We start from the raw sequence: 12,866 nt of genomic DNA, 5'->3' as shown, positions 1-12,866 counted from the left end.
CAGGCCTACTCTAAAAAGTGAAGGTGATTTTAAATTATGCCTTTCCGTTTTGCAAAAGCAAGATTGATCATTGTTTTTATGGTGCTCGCTGCAAAATAAATACGTGTACCAAATCCAGAAATTGCAGCCCAAATTACACCTCAGCTCTCTGCGTTTCAAAACGATTTGGAACATTTCAGGGAACGGGAGACGAACGCTCCTTTTCTCTTCTCACGCTCACACCGCTCTGTAATTTCTCTCTGGTTTTTAAATTTAGCACAACTAAAACTGTCCGATTACTCTTGCGGCCGCATTTTGTTGTATCAGTGCTGGATGGATGGAATGAGTGGGTGAAGCAGGACTGACCTCAAGCTCTAGAGGATAGTAGTAGATATAAAAAAAAAACAAAAAAATGTTTTAAGACTGAGGTCAAGATTGCTGTTACGTTAGCTCAGACTCAATTTGTTTTATTGTTGTCAGGGTTCCACGATTTTGTGTTGTTTCTGAGTTTTTAATCCTTAGTTAATATTACTATTATTAAGGAGTTTTCTCTGGTTCACTTTCTAGTTTTACTTCTTCGGCTTCTAGCTCTGCTACACGTAGAAGGCCTAAAAGACTCCACAGAGGACAGACAGGCTGGCACTTCTGTGTAAATTGCTGGGTTGTGTATGATGTTAAGATTTTGTGCTGTGTGTTATTTTTATCCTTCATTGTCTCACCCAAAAACCACGGATGGGTGGATGGATGGTGATCAAAACCATAAAGATGAAGAACTGATTTGGTTTAGAGGGATATGTGCGTCAGACAGCAGCCGCTGATTATCACTTTTATTCTGAAGGTGGTGTGTATGCCTGGTAGAGATGTGCTGCCATGAGCAAGACAGGAATGGGTTGTCCTAACTTCCTCCCCTCCGGTCACGGCAGATGGCATTCCCTCCCTGAGCCTGCTGCAGGTTTCTTCCTGTAAAAAGGGAGTTTTTCCTTCCCACTGTCGCCAAGTGCTTACTGATAGGTGGTTGTTTGTTTGTTGGAGTTTTCTCTGTATTACTGTAGGGTCTTTACCTTACAATATAAAGTGCCTTGAGGCGACTGTGAGTGCTAGTCAGTCCAGGATGTACAACAGCCTCTAATATCAGCTTATACAGGCTCCAGTGCATCTAGTACATGACTGAAAAGATGGAAGTTACAGGTGCAAGCATTGATCCAACACCAACAGCTCTAAAGCTGGAGTCTTTCCATTCAAGCCCTCGGTGAATGGCTTCATGCAGTGTTGATTAAGGCTTTCAGCACTTAGTAAATGTCTCTTTACTCCTTAGAATACCTGAGTTTAACTGTGAAGCGAAGCGCTGGTGGACCAATGTGATGCATCACCTTAACATTTAACGTAGCTGAAAAGAGTCCAGATAAACTTTTTAGAGGAAAGATTAAAGTCTGACAAAGTGAGCTATTGACCGCAAAGACATTTTCTTGTTAGAACTGAGTTCCCTAATGTTTGTGGAAATGCTCCCACAGCCAGAAGGTGGAGACAAAATTTCCACTCTGCTGATTTGATGCTTAATTCAGAGTTTACCCACTTTACTGTTGGCATTAAGTGAAGAAATGTTTATTTGTTTATTTTTGCTTTTAAGTATTTTAACAGTGCATTATGCTGTATAAAAATAAATGTGAAATGAGTCTGTTTTGAGTAATTTAATAACGGCTTCTCTTGACCGTGACTCAGTTTATACAGTTATTCACTGTGGCAGTGAAGAAAATCCGACCTGAACCCTGAACAAAGTAACAGGATGTGTGATTAAGCCAAAATAATACCTCCCTGTTTTTTTCTTACAAATTCAGTGACAGTAGCTAATCTCCTGACAAAAATGTTATCAGAGTCTTTTAGGGAAAAATATTTAAAATATCTAATCAGGTAACAGTTTATTACATAATCTTCTTATGAGAAGAAGAAGATAGGAAAGCTATCGACTGCAAAAAAAAAAAATCTGCCAAATCAAAGACTTGTATTTATGGGAGCAGCTACAAATGCTTTTAACATATTATTATTATCAAAAGAAGCGGTATGACTGTCCTATACCCCCCCCCCCACACACACACACACACACCACCACCCACTCACCCACCCAAAGAAAAAGCCAGAAACAAGCATGCGCCAGCATATGCTTCATATCCCAAAAGTTATATCAATGTCGCAATATCTTCAAACAGGACCGAGTCTCTGCTCTCCCAAGTGATAATCCTCCGCTTAACCCGTTACACCGTCACATCCTATTCTACTCACGCAATCGGGTCTGAAAAGACCTCTGATTGGCTCCTTCACAGACTCCGTGTGCCTGGAGTTGGGTTCTCTCCTGAAATTCGTGAATGGCAATATGCTGAAAGGTTGTTTTGATTTCTTGTCCGTGTAAGATTTTTAAAGGTTTTACTAAGAAACTTGTGAATTGGGATAAATTGCTAAGTATGAATCATGCCTGCCTGCCTTTTGTTGTGCTTCAAGTCATTTGTCCACATTGATGCATCAATAATTGTTATTAAATAATATTATATTAGATGTTATATATGCAAGCATTTGTATCTACATTAATTACATTTAACTGATAAATCTATTGCACGCTTAAATAACTAAGAATTTTAAATAGTTAGTTTTTACTCATACTGGCATATCCGATATGTTTGAAACCACAGGCAGCTACAACAGACACTGTAGTGGGACATTGTAACAAAGAGGCACCAGAAACATCTTGTCTATCTATGATTTATCAGCCTCTCTCTCCCAGGCTCTTTTCCTTTATCAGCCTGTCACTCTGCATCACTCTTCTGTCACTAGTTTTTCCTCTCCCTTATTCCTCCCTGTTCTGCTCGCCTTACAAGGCTCAAAGTGACTTCCAGGGCGGTGTTTCCTGGCCCTCTGTTGTTAATAAAGACTTGGAGCGCCAGCTGCAGTCTTGGCTGGTAGATGCTGAGGCCCCGGGGCACTGGGGAAACAACAGCGTGCTCTCAAAGCTCGACCAGATCTCCAAGTACATTTTAAGCGCTCACCAGTGACTTTCGGGGTCCTGCATCTCTTCTCAGATATCAGCTGGAAAATGCAAACTGGACACACCACAAAACAGTTGTTAGAGCAGGAACATGGCCACGAAGCGCGCTCATACTGTTTGTGTGATGGTCTGTTAGTTCATGTATGTTTCAGCTTGTGTCTGGTACGCATCAGGGTTTGATGATTAGTGTTTGAAGCTGAGTTTACATTGTATTGTTAATAAGAATAATTAGTCTTCCTATGCTCTACAAAGCCCCAGTTAGAGCAGATATGGCCCTTTAGTGGTGGACTTCCAGTGGGCAAGTTGCAGTTTTTCTTATTTCCATCTGCTTTCATTTACACCCAGCAAGAAAAAAAGAGCATATTAGAGCCCACAGGAGACCAGTAAATTCATCCACGGGGTTGCTTGCAGATCACCAAAGCTGGCCAGCTGCTGGTGATGACGGGGTACTTTCTAAGCGCTCTCATGGCTCTTGCCCTGCCTGCTGTAATGGGCCTCATAAATAGCTAATTGTTAAATCCATCCTGGGGGTCGCAATACACGATGAGTAAGGAGGTGAATCTGCGAAACAGACAGAATGAGAGCACGCCATGACATCTAGGTATCGTGCTATGCTTTTGTAATATGAATCTCGGGGCCTATGGGCCATTTAGACAGCCTGACTGTCAGTTTCACTCTCACTCTCACTTTTTCCAGGAGGAAATAGTGCAGACACACTCCATGTAATCATATAGTTGTTGAGTCTGAGAGGAAAGGCAACAGTGCCTATGAAGAGGTGTGCAACACTTAGTGTTGTTTTCCTCAGCTGACAGATTGAGGAGGGTAGTGGTTTGACCCGTAATCAGGGCCAAGTCCCAATTACTGCAGTCTTGCACTGTAGCCATTAGCTCACTGTCTCTGGAGACTCCAAATCTCATTTTAAGGGAATGACTCGGAAAAAGTGATTTATAATCGAATAAGATTCTCGAAGACAGCAGGGATTTTCGCGCAGCGTGCTAATCACCTTAGCCGAGTGACGATCTGCACTTTGTCTTTCCCAGCGAATGATCTCAGATCTCCTTAGCTGTCATGTTTTACGCTGGTCATTTAAGCAGCAATGAAGAATTTATTGTTACTTTAATATTGCTTAATGTGTGCATTGAACACAGAGGTAGAAAGATCGAAAAGTCAAGCAGCCTGTAAGAAATAATGATGCTGACTGCTGTCTAAAATATTCTAGTTTATACACACAAACAGTCCACAAGCGAGCACGTCCTCATCTCACACACTTCTCTTACTCTCTGCCTTTTTTATTTTCAGACTAAAGAGCAACAGGACCAAGTACATAATCAGAGCAATAAAGTCTTCCTCTACTGTGCCTTCTTGGACTACAGGTGGGTCTGTGTTCATGATTTCGACACAGAACTTCTGAATTATCCATTCAGATCCAGCGCCAAAGGGATTTTTATCTTGATTGTTCACTCGTTGCATGCATTTCTTTCTCGAGTCTTTAAATCATAAGAAATCACTGGTGATTGGAAGAAGGTGGTGGGTTTTTTTTTTCTTTTACTCTTTCAAATCAGAAACATCCAGTTTTACACGTGTCGCTGTTTCGGCTTCTTGAGCCACAGCCCTCAATGTAAAACAAAGGAAAAAAAAGCTGAAGCTCTGATATGCGGAGCCAAAACACTTTTTGGTAAGCTTAACTCATTTTTAAAAATAGGGAGTCCAATACGTTGCATTCAAACACATCCTTCTCCTACTCCACTTTGCCCTGAAGCTTAAGAAAAATGTGAATAATTGGGTCGCCCTGTCAGATTGCACTAATAAAGTCAACTTAATCTCTGTGGGGGGATATTGGATTATACTGAGTGCACCCTCTCAGCAGCGTTCCAGTAAAAAAGTGCCCCGTCTGTTTCTCTGTATGCTGTTTGTTCTAGTTTTTCATGTTTGATCTTGCATTAGATACATTTCCTCTGCTAACAGCACCTAATTGTTATTCATTTCAGTTCTAAAGAGGGAGTATGGTCCAACAAAGGCTGCGTGCGCGCACATGGAAACATGACGTACTCCGTGTGTTTGTGCAACCACCTTACCAACTTCGCCATCCTCATGCAAGTTGTGCCCTTAAAGGTATGAATGTTCTGGCTGCTCTTCAAAAATCTGAATATTAGGCAGCATTTGCAACAGATCTCATTTTTCATTTTGTTGTTTTGAAGGAGTTCAACACAGTTTTATGTTTGTAGTCGTCAGCTTTGTATGTTTCTCCTATTTGCACTGAAGCTTCTAATCTCACCAGACTCCAGACTTTTATCAGCACGGCGCCTGGTAGCCAGTAACTCATTCTTCTATTTTTCTTGTTCAGTGGTGGTTTGCAAACAGATTTTTGGTGGAATAACTGCAAGTAGTAGTGTTTTACATACTATCAGACTCCTGCAACAACAAAGGAAGATGTATATTTTAAGAAAACAATAAAAAAAAAAAAATTAAAATCATTTTAAATTATTACAGTTTAATGGAAGACTGAGAAGTGAAAATGGAATATCTGTAAAATATAATATTCAAGTGCAGACAGAGCCAGTGGCAGACACCTGGGCCAGGGAACTTGGTCGGTGCACTCTGCAAGCAACTTTACAAGTGAATGCGCAGCGTGAGTGAGTGGAAGGATGGAGCCTCTATATTACGCCATCCAACTGATTTGTTGGATGGCGTTCCTTCAGTTCAGCCGTGTTTAAAAGTGTAGCCCTCTCACCAAGACACAAAATATGCTGGTTAGCTTGTAGAAGAGTAAGTAAACAGGAAGCAGTGGTTTACCAGTGCCTTCTTTACTTCTCTATCAAACCACTAGTTTCACTGGTGGTTTGATAGAGAAGCGCTTTGTGCAACCATGATTTGTGTGGTTGTTTTAGGTCACTGAACGGGTCAGTGGAGCATTCCTCAAAGTTATGGGCTTTTTCACGTTTACATCATCTGCACGTGGAGCACTTAAAAGCACAAAACCTGTGCGTGATTTTTTCCTCTTATCTAACTCTATTGCATCCAAGAATACAAACCCATGGGAGTATGGTTAGCATCCACAATGGCTTCTTAAAATAGAAAAAGCAGGCTTCTTATTGCAGCTTAAGTGCGCCAGTGCTGTATTTATGGCACGCGAGTCTATTTGATGCTATGCTTTCCCTTAGCAAGTCTCTAATTAGTGGGCTGCCTCATCCCTCAGTTGCAAGGGAACATCTCACATATCCCAGTTCTGGATGGCTGAGACTCCTCTACTCTTGTAATGACAAGGCACATGAGTAGACAGTTAATGGAAAATTAAACCCAAACACTCAAAATAGCCTGAAATCCAAAACAACATCAACACACTGGGCTGGACGCACACTGCGCTGATTATAAACATTTTTGCTTTTGCTCAAAATATAAAAATCTGTGTTTAATCTTTTGCAATGGCTGTAAGAGGACATTACCTCAAAAGCTTGTGAACAAAACATGTAAACAAAAGCAGAAAATATAGTTTTGTGATCAAGAATCATTTTAATTGCAACATCTGTGCTATCCTATTTGACATGAGAGGTTATAAATAACTTTTTAAGGCTATGATATTGTGCCCACTTGTGGAAGTACTAATGGTGTTTGTTAGTCTTGTGTTCACAGTAATAAACTCTAGAGACTCCCTTTGTTGAAAAAGGATGCACTAGATTTGGATGTATGTGGGATGGCACATGTACCAACACTCCATGTGCTGTGTTGTCAGATCTAATGCTGACAATGCCTCTCTCCACAGATTTCTACTGGCCACAAGGTGGCACTATCAACCATCGGTTATGTTGGCTGCTCTATTTCCATCTTCTGCCTTGCCATCACTCTGGTCACCTTTGCAGTCTTATCGTAAGTATTACTTTTTAAACAGTAAGTAAATTTACAAGAACTCAGTGGAATTACCTTTTTTTTCTCCTTCACATGTGGCCATAGTGTGATGAGTCGGATGTCAGAATCTGGAATGTTTAAATACAACAAAGCCTTTTATATTACCATAGTAGTCTATGAAGTTATACTGTAGTTAAGTATTTTTCCTTTTGCTTCTTTTCAGGTCAGTGAGTACCATCCGTAACCAGCGCTACCACATCCACGCCAACCTCTCCTTCGCCATCCTGGTGGCAGAGATCTTACTGCTGATCAGCGCTCGCTTTGACCCTGGCACGGTACGTACACAGCACAGTGACTGCTTGATGATTGCAGCATAATGATGACAGGAGTGGCAGTGGTTTTAATGGTTTTACAGCTGTTACTATGACGATGATAGAAATACATCATGTTGAAAATAATGAGAAGTACAGAAAGCAGTGTAAAAAATAAGGGTTTATTTAAAAAAAAAAAAAAATACATATTAAAAGAGACAGTTTTGATCTTCTCCCAGCTGCCATGTAAGGTTATGGCTGTCCTGCTACACTTCTTCTTTCTGAGTGCATTTGCCTGGATGCTGGTGGAGGGTCTTCACCTGTACAGTATGGTGATCAAGGTGTTCGGCTCTGAAGACAGCAAACACTTCTACTACTATGGCATTGGCTGGGGTGGGTCTGTCTTGCTTCTTTCTTTTTTTTCTTTTTTTTTTTGAAAATATGTATTTAAAAAAGATAACTATTCAGTAATATTTTCCTCATTTCTGTCCTTACATCATCTTATTTTATTGTCACAAATCTGATCCAAAGCCCTGCCTCTACCCTGGGCGACCTCATCTAAAGATGTTTTCCTTAAAATTGATCTTTCTTTGTCAAATATAATAAAAACAGCTGTAGCAGTGTTGAATAAATCAACTTTAAGGTTCACTACATTCCAGTCTATCTTTTAGGTCTCATCATCTTTGTGAGCTCAAGTGTGATGGACAGATAAAACAAATCTGGAACATACGTGTCCCATCTCTGGCTGCTGGGGAACGCCTCTCTTACATGTTGAACCCATTTGTGGAAAAACATCAGCTTTTTTAATTACTTCCTTTCTTCTGGCTAGAGTATTTTTTTCATTTTGTGTTTTTTTTTTACTGCACATTACTCACTTGAGACTTCTTCCCTGTCAGCTTCAAGTACAGTTGTTATCAAAAGAAAGTAAATACATGCTTTTATAATGAATTATTTCTCTGTTACGCTGTGATAAAGGCTTTCAACTACTTTATCCTTCATTTCCTCACTCTAAGTAAAAAAATCCTCCCAGCGTCCTCAAAACCTTTGGACCTCAGAGGCCAAGAGATCAAAGCAGTGAAATCTAAGGACTTGTTTTCAAGGAAACAAGCAATTAGCAGCACTGCAGAGAAATAAAAACCTCTACAGGGAGTTTATACAGGCCCGGGTCCTGCACGGTGCACAGTTCCAAAGTATTTGCAATGAAGTTTATCCTGTGGAGCTTTGACAACAAGGCAAAGAAAGGAAATGGGAAGGGAAAAAAACTCTGCGAGCAATCACCCTTGGATTTAAAACAAAACATTTGTATTTGTAGGCATTTCTATGGCATTTATCTAACATAATGTACAGTAAGGTACAATGAGAACGTGTAAACTGTAACAGATATGTGTTTTATATACTATAATTACCACAAACTAAAATATACAGCATACTATAATAAAGCTGCCATGCTATTCTATGTGTACGCAACCCCCATTTGAGGAGTGTATGGAGGAAATAGGTGTCTATGGTGCTGCTATTACTGAATATGTGTTTGTTTGTTTTTTTGGACCAGGTTCTCCGTTCTTGATCTGTGTCGTGTCCATGACATCAGCACTTGACAGTTATGGAAAAGTTGATAAGTAAGTATAAAAAAGAAATCTTTGGGGAAATGTACTTTATTCCATTAAGGCTCTTTGCAGTTGCATAATAGTGACATCACCTGTGTGCAAGAAATTGCAAACAGAAATTGTTATTTAAAAGCATTTGGTTACCAGTGTGTTGCTCCATGTTTGCATTGCAACGTTATTTCCTTTTTGTTCTGAGGGAAAACAATCCAAAGTCTAAATGAAGGAGGTATCCTCAGCTCGGATGCATAATTTAATGTGGGCGGAGAATACTGAAGTTTTCAGCTGGCTTTTCCATGAAAAACATTCCAAAAACAGAGAAATTCCAGTGCATGTTAAAAGGCCTACTACACTAAAATACTTACTTAATTTGACTGAATCACATTGTTGAAACTTTATATTAAGGTCAGATAAAGTTTTACACATTTTTGGGGTTTTTTGTATAATTGAACAGCAAGTCACAGAGAACGGTATAAAAGAAAGAAAAAATATCAAAATTTTCAATTCAAAATTATTGCAAGTTGGTCATCAAAATTCTGATATACCAAACGTGAAATTTTGAGACATTGTGGATGGCAAAAAAAAAGAAAAGAACAAAAAGCATCGTGGGCATGTTAAAATAGAGCCAACCTTTTACTTGTGAACTGTGGATTCCTCTTTAGTAAGGATTACTGTGAGAGACCATGAGTTGTTTACTTATTTAGAGCAAAGTGGCTCTAAAGTCATATTACAGATACATTTTGGCCTACATGTTATGTGTATAAATAGCTGCTCTCTTTTTATATGATATACAGTAGTGTTGGTTTCTTGCTGTGGTATTTGTCGTCATCCTGGATCTACTAGAAAACATTGTTATACAGTTATACATGCATAGACTACATAAACACTGACTAAAAATCTTTTGGGGTTGGAATGTGATTATCAGATAATCGTCAGTAAAAGCCTTTCAACATTTCTTCCATTGGATAATCTTGTTTTTGTCTTCTATCTTTTTGAACACTGTCTCATCTGTTTATTTCAGCTGCTGGCTGTCACTGCAGAACGGAGCCATCTGGGCATTTGTGGCACCGGCTCTTTTTGTGATTGTGGTGAGAAATTTGCAAAAGTTTCCTTTTGTTGTTTTACACGAGTCACAATTTGCCACCTAATTTACAAAAAGTCTGTATTCTGTTCAAACACGGCTTTGTTTCAGGTAAACATTGGCATTCTGATATCCGTGACCAGGATCATATCTCGAATCAGCGGAGAGAATTACAAGGTTCATGGAGACGCCAATGCAGTCAAGTGAGGGGTTTTTTGTTCATTTTATTTTTTTACATAATCAGGCTAATTCTTGTATTATTATCAAATGCTGATATTTGAATAAAAATTCATAACATAACCATGTTATCTCTTGGATTGTCTCCAGGCTGACCATAAAGGCAGTAGCTGTGCTTCTGCCTATACTTGGCATTTCCTGGATCTTTGGTGTTCTCGTGGTTAACACACAGTCTTTGCCATTCCTTTATATATTTGCAGTTTTCAACTCATTACAAGTAGGTACTTTACAATATAATCAATTTTAGATTTTTTAACGCTATTTCTAAAACTATTTATAAATTCTTTTCTCTCCTTTAGGGGTTCTTTGTCTTCTTATTTCACTGTCTTCTCAACTCTGAGGTATAATGCTGAATATGTTTTCACTTCCCCACACACAAACAACTAGAATTTCATATTATGTATATGATATTAGATATTTAGTCTAAATAGCAAGAAGGGGGACAAAGTTCTCTGCTGTAACAACTTCTAACTTGTGATGAATGCACAGCATACTTTGCCTCATATTTCTCAGTGTTTGTGATGGATTTACTTCTTACTGTAGGTCAGAGCTGCTTTCAAACACAAAACCAAGGTCTGGTCTCTTACCAGCAGCTCCATCCGAAACATTAATGTGAAGCCCTTCAACTCTGACATAGTGAGTCCTGATCTTGGAAAAAAAGGACAGATAAAGCAAAAATGGCTGCTTGAGTCTGACTTTCTCTCTGTTTTTGTTGTTTTATAGATGAATGGACACAAGGAGGGTGTAACTCCCACCAAGATGAACACATGGGACAAGAGCACGAACTCAGCCAACCGCATTGACCTCTCTGCCGTGTAGAACCCCACATCACTATTTCCGCCTGTGGTGGGAGAGCAGTCTGAAGCCCCCAGAGTGTCCTCCCACGTTATTATGTAATGAATTGGACAGTGGTCTGCTTAAGTTAAAAATTTCACCAAAAGAGGTGTTTTGTAGCTATGCGATAGCTTCATCTTTAAAGACAAACAGATTCTTAGGACTGTGCCTTACTATCCACTCAAAATAACATGCAGCGTTCCCAAAAAGAAAAGCAGAAGGAGAAAGAAGGATCTGTGAAGTTATTAGAAAGATCCATGAGCGTAGCTCGAGGCCTGATGATGAAACTCTGTAGTGTAGCATGTCAGCTTGTCTACCTGCATACTGTACTGTAGATAGGGGAGCTAGGGTTAGATGACACAGCTTTTATGTATGTTTAGTACATATGTAGAATGAAAAAAGGAAGTTATTTTTGATGCCAAGGGTGTACTTACTGTTCGCACTCAAAGAGTAACATTTATTAATATTTTTTATGACAAGAAAGAAAGAAATAATTGAAAATATTAACTTTATCTCTGGGCATCAAATGTCGTTTTCAAAAATTTCAGAATCTCTGTTAGTTGTACTTATTTTTTCCACAACTCCACAAAGTTAGCTCCACCTACTAGCTAGCATAGCTTAGCACAAAAATGGGAAGCTAGAACAAAGGAGACGAAATTCAACTACCAGACACCACTAATGAGGCTCATTTGTTAAATATGTACAAAAACAGATGTAAAAATAACAAGCTGTAGCTTTACAGTCATGTGCCAGATTAGCAGTATCTGTCTTTTTGACGAATCTGTGCTCTGCCAAACTAGTTTGCTGCTGTTTAGCTGCAGACTCAAGAGCGGTGGTGTCTAATCTTTTTATGTAACTCTTGGCAAGAAAGCAAACGAGCTTATCTTCCAAAATGTCAACCTGTTTATTTGAATCACAGGGACGTGCTTATCATAGCCCAAGCTGTCTCACATGATAAAATAGTGCAATTGCATCCAATGAAACGCAGTAATGGGCTAAGTATTTTCAAGATATAGCTGAGTAAAAAACAAAACCATGCCATCGGATAGAAAAAGACCAAGGAAAGTTTCTGTTTTCCTTTAACTTAGTGTTATATTTATGTTTTAAAAACTATGACAAAGTGGTTTGACCAACAGGCAACAGAATTCATCATCTTAAGGGACACATTGTAAATTTTATCTGGGTGAAACCTTTTTTATATTCACATGATAAACACAGCTTTAATTCAGTTCTGGTGATGGCACAACACAATAACGGCATAATAACCATGGATGATGTAAAAGTGGATTAAAATCTTATAACGTATTTATTTATTTTGTGAATCTGAATTTATCTTTATCTTGTCTTCTGCAAAGTGTCACAGCTCAACAATCAGTATGTTCTTATGTTAAATTTGTGTGTTTGTTTCTGTTTAAAGTGAATAAAATGAATTGACTGGCACAGTTGCAGTACCTCACATCTTAGTAAGCTGCCATATATTATTCTTTTCATGGAATAATGAAGACTAGTTGTGTATCGAACACCGTTCTGTGAAATTTTGATTTCATGTTAAGCCTCGTCTGTTGCTATTTCTTCTATAACAGAGGGACTGGATAAGGTAATTGCTTTTTTTTCTTACTATACTGTGAGAATTAGGGGAGATGACATTATTTAAAGTCACAGATTTAAAATGAAATATTTCAGTACTCCCAAGCATGTTTGTGATCTTTGATGTTTGTTGTCTTACGGTACTATGGTTTGAGCTTTCGGTTATCTTTATTAAAAACCTTTTAGTATAAGAAATCAGTGTGTACTTAAATAAATGATTTTCAGCATTATAAAAACATATTTATATGACTTATGGGACAGTTTTGGTGGATACAAGTGTGCGCACCTGTTATTTACATTGTTATAAAATCCATTTTTGGCAAGAATGATTTTGAAGAATGATTTTCTGTCAGACA

The 12,866-nt window shown here is 38.8% G+C and overlaps 1 protein-coding gene across 5 annotated transcripts in view; it reads left to right on the top strand.

Moving 5' to 3' along the window:
* Positions 1-12,746, top strand: part of adgrd1 (adhesion G protein-coupled receptor D1) — a 32,883-nt gene extending 20,137 nt beyond the window's left edge. For all 5 annotated transcript variants that reach the window (XM_087849009.1, XM_006803150.3, XM_035913104.2 and 2 more), the window contains 12 exons: positions 4,313-4,386; positions 5,002-5,125; positions 6,774-6,877; positions 7,080-7,191; positions 7,407-7,560; positions 8,720-8,786; positions 9,793-9,859; positions 9,964-10,055; positions 10,180-10,306; positions 10,389-10,430; positions 10,633-10,725; positions 10,813-12,746. In XM_087849009.1, coding sequence (XP_087705135.1) covers positions 4,313-4,386; positions 5,002-5,125; positions 6,774-6,877; positions 7,080-7,191; positions 7,407-7,560; positions 8,720-8,786; positions 9,793-9,859; positions 9,964-10,055; positions 10,180-10,306; positions 10,389-10,430; positions 10,633-10,725; positions 10,813-10,908 — 1,152 coding nt within the window. In that variant the 3' untranslated portion in view covers positions 10,909-12,746. The remainder of the gene's footprint in view (positions 1-4,312; positions 4,387-5,001; positions 5,126-6,773; positions 6,878-7,079; positions 7,192-7,406; positions 7,561-8,719; positions 8,787-9,792; positions 9,860-9,963; positions 10,056-10,179; positions 10,307-10,388; positions 10,431-10,632; positions 10,726-10,812) is intronic.
* Positions 12,747-12,866: the final 120 nt, after the last annotated feature.

This window comes from Neolamprologus brichardi, chromosome 12 (genome assembly GCF_056152115.1).
Source record: "Neolamprologus brichardi isolate AB-2024 chromosome 12, ASM5615211v1, whole genome shotgun sequence".
NCBI lineage: Eukaryota > Metazoa > Chordata > Actinopteri > Cichliformes > Cichlidae > Neolamprologus > Neolamprologus brichardi.
The sequence above is the reverse complement of the archived record's forward strand: the minus strand, read 5'-3'. Positions and strand labels throughout refer to the sequence as shown.